The sequence below is a fragment of the Pygoscelis adeliae genome, unplaced genomic scaffold (assembly GCF_000699105.1).
Source record: "Pygoscelis adeliae isolate BGI_AS28 unplaced genomic scaffold, ASM69910v1 Scaffold160, whole genome shotgun sequence".
In the NCBI taxonomy this organism is placed as follows: domain Eukaryota; kingdom Metazoa; phylum Chordata; class Aves; order Sphenisciformes; family Spheniscidae; genus Pygoscelis; species Pygoscelis adeliae.
In genome coordinates this window covers 7,690,820-7,694,488 of record NW_008824035.1, presented here as the reverse complement: position 1 = coordinate 7,694,488, position 3,669 = coordinate 7,690,820, and the positions used below count along the sequence as shown (strand labels likewise).

The 3,669-nt window shown below is 38.4% G+C and overlaps 1 protein-coding gene across 1 annotated transcript in view; it reads left to right on the top strand.

The window, feature by feature from the left end:
* OSBPL6 (oxysterol binding protein-like 6) overlaps positions 1-3,669 on the top strand; it is a 51,325-nt gene that overhangs the window by 35,654 nt on the left and 12,002 nt on the right. Inside the window, exon 12 of the mRNA XM_009332387.1 lies at positions 2,193-2,330. Coding sequence (XP_009330662.1) covers positions 2,193-2,330 — 138 coding nt within the window. The remainder of the gene's footprint in view (positions 1-2,192; positions 2,331-3,669) is intronic.

Genomic DNA, 3,669 nt, shown 5'->3' with positions numbered 1-3,669 from the left:
CATATGTTAGATCTCATGAAAGAACTCAGTTTGGTCTCTGCAGAGAAACAGGGAAGGACTCCAGTTTTGGAATATTAATTGTTGGCTTTGGGAATTAGTGAGGTTTTACTGTATTTGAATGTAACACACAGTAGCTAACCAATTCTGTATCAGTCTCTTGCCAAATCAGCAGAACAGTTTAGTATTTAATGGCCTGATCCCGCAAGTGCTTAAAGGGACTGATGTTTAATATCTTGAGTGGCACTGCTGAAAACAGAAGGTTCAGTCTATGAACCAAGCACTATACTGATATTACGTTTGCAACACCTAGTCTTTCTTGTTTTGCTTTCCTCAGTCAACAGATTACCGAACATTTGTATTAATAACGAGTCAGCTTCTCTCATGAGAAGGACAAATCTGAATTTGCGAGCTGTAATATGTTACAATTAACGTGGTCACTTTGACAACCATTCTGCTTGCATTTTACTGAAATATTTTTCATTTGTCATTTCTACTAATTTTTTTCTGTGCATATGCCATTTCAATTAACATACTCTTGTCTCCTAATTATTTCTTCCAACAAGAAAGGAAGGTGAAAATATGTTTCCAATTACTTTTGTTTATTTGCTTTTTGAAAACATCCAAACAATTTTTCCAAGAGTCCAGCATGTTGGAGACTAGCAACAGAAGATAGAGGTGAAGCGGTGCCACAGCATAGCAATCTGCAATGAAGTTCTGAGCAATGACCATCTCTTCTATTTTGTATTTTTTGTTGGTTAGCTGTTTCTTTTTCATATGTACATTGTTATCTTGGTACAAGTGTGTCTGACTAAAGGAGGTTCCCAGATCTCTCATTGACTTCTTCTCCTCTTGATTGCTTTATATATATAATCTTGCAGTGTGTAGATAATGCCTGTGTGAGCATCTTTTTCAGGTAGGGGCATGTGTATTTTTCCAAGTCCCTCTAGCTTATACAAAAACTTAGAATTTTAATCACTTCCTGTAAAGGTAACAGTGAAATGGGCTTCTGTTTCCATTATAATTCATCAAACATCATAAACCATCTACAAGCTTATAAGCCCCAGTGAAAAAGGAATGGGTTTTGACCTCTTGGCTTGTTTATGTTTTTTTTTTTCTGTTAGTGCATTTTGAGGCAACTATATAGAATAATTCTACAGGATTAAGATGTCAACAAAACCATCTGCAGGACTTCTGTAGTAAGATTAATGGGGATAGAGTTGCAATCTGAAGAGTTAACTGTGTTCAGAAGGGCTTCAGTAGTTTCATCTGTATTATCTCCCAGAAGCAACATGCTGTATAAATTAAGGGATTAAGTCAGAAGCCTGTTTCCCTCCACAGCAGCAGCTCCTTTGGTAGAATGGTGCAGGGAGAGAATCTTAATATTTCCCCCCCCTTCTTAAAGCGATAGCCTGTAGGGTAACACATTGAAACCTGGTGTTCCTCCCATCAATAGCAGGAAGACGAAGGTATGTTCCAGTATTTAAATTAGCTAGCCCCCATACTGATATACACATAACACAGTTTTGAACCCTTGCCTTTGCTGTTAAATTCTCTTTCTTATAAACCATAGAGAGTTCATTCCCTTTAGTAGTATTGAGTCAGTGTTAATGGCATAATTCAAATGAGATTTGGAGTACAAACATGGAATAAAAGCACATAAATACGTATTATAGCCATCCTCCTGAAAATTCAAACGTTTCAAACATTTGTTACTAAACTGGTTCACAAGTGCATTTATTTTGAAAGTAACTTACAACTCCCTGACCTTATAAAGCTTTATCTTTGAGTTTTGATTGTATCAAAGCTAGCTCCCAGTGATCTAATTTGTTATGACCAGGTGTCTTTTCATCTGAATTTCATGGTTGAACTTGTCTGACACAATCCAGCTATTGTCCACAAAATCATTGCTCTGAATACAGAGCTAGATCTGTGATTAATTTGTGCTGCTAAAACTTAGCAGTTGATGCTGAGTAGGCTTCAAATGAAGACATGTATCTCGCTGCTCAAAATGCACTTTATTTTGTAATTGTCAAAGTCTCATCTGTTAGGTACACACAAAGCCCTACTAAAATGCCGTCTTTACTATCTGTGCTTATATGTGGCATAGAAAAATTATTCAGGTGATTTACCTCTTCTATGCATATTTTTTATATTAGAAAGAATACTTTTATTTTTCTGTGCTTTATTTACAGACGGGTGAACAAATTCATGTCAGTTTGCCACTGTCTCAGCAAGTTTCTAATGAGAGCAGGCTCTCTATGTCGGAATCAGTTTCAGAGTTCTTTGATGCACAGGAAGTACTTCTATCTGCCAGCTCGTCAGAAAACGAGGTAGGCTATGACAGCATGCTGCAGCTTTGCTGTTGGACAGATTTAGGTGATTGATTTTTTTTTTTTTTCAATAATGCTACTTAGAATAAAAAGGTATCAGAATGTGTAAAGTGTAGATAAATGAACCTGAGACTCCCTTGTGATGGGGTGCAGAAGTTCCCTGAACTTCTCTGAATACTCCCTGAAGTATAAAACTGAGTTGAAAGTTGTGTGTATCAGTAGCTTATGTTCAGTACATGTCCTTGCTAGACTATGGCAGTTTCAGATAAGGATCACATAGACAAGAGCAATTACGTCTGACTATGTAGTCAACTAATTTAGATTTTAAAATATTCTTTTAAAAAAAAAAGTCTTTAGTATACATATAAAGTTATTCTCTAGTCAGAGAAGTAGACAAAAGCCTGAAAAATTGGCTCACGCGAGCTCAAAGTTGAAGGAATGAGATACAGTTCAGGCTACTGAATCATGTTGCTGTCCACAGCTTTTCTGTGCTATTCTGAATAAATTCTTCAATTTTTAAAATTAATTTATTTTTTAAAATACCTTTTTATAAAGCCACAGTAGTGCTGTGGTCTACCACAACTCTTCTGTAAGAGGAAATAAGAGTGTGCCACTATATTTTCTCTTTGACAAGGATTGCTTATGTGCCATGAGTTGGCACAACCACTGGTAGAGTTGTTCATCTAAAGAATGGAATGGTTCCTTTTCTTATTGCTTCTGGCAGGTGTAAAGTACATGTTATCTCAATAGTCTGGATGGTCTATATCAGCATGGAAAATTGGTGGGTCTGTACGGTATAAACAAAATGGAAACTTTGTAAAATCACCCCCAAATCATAGAATCATAGAATCATTAAGGTTGGAAGAGACCTCTAAGATCATCGAGTCCAACCGTCGACCCAACACCACCATGCCCACTAAACCATGTCCCTATGCGCCTCATCTACACGTCTTCTAAATACTTCCAGGGATGGGGACTCAACCACTTCCCTGGGCAGCCTGTTCCAATGTTTAACCACTCTTTCGGTAAGGACATTTTTCCTCACATCCAATCTAAACCTCCCCTGGCGCAACTTGAGGCCATTTCCTCTTGTCCTATCGCCAGTTACTTGGGAGAAGAGACCAACACCCACCTCGCTACAGCCTCCTTACAGGTAGTTGTAGAGCGCGATGAGGTCTCCCCTGAGCCTCCTTTTCTCCAGGCTAAACAACCCCAGTTCCCTCAGCCACTCCTCATAAGACTTGTTCTCCAGACCCCTCACCACCCTCGTTGCCCTTCTCTGGACACGCTCCAGCACCTCGATGTCCTTCTTGTAGTGAGGGGCCCAAAACTGAACACA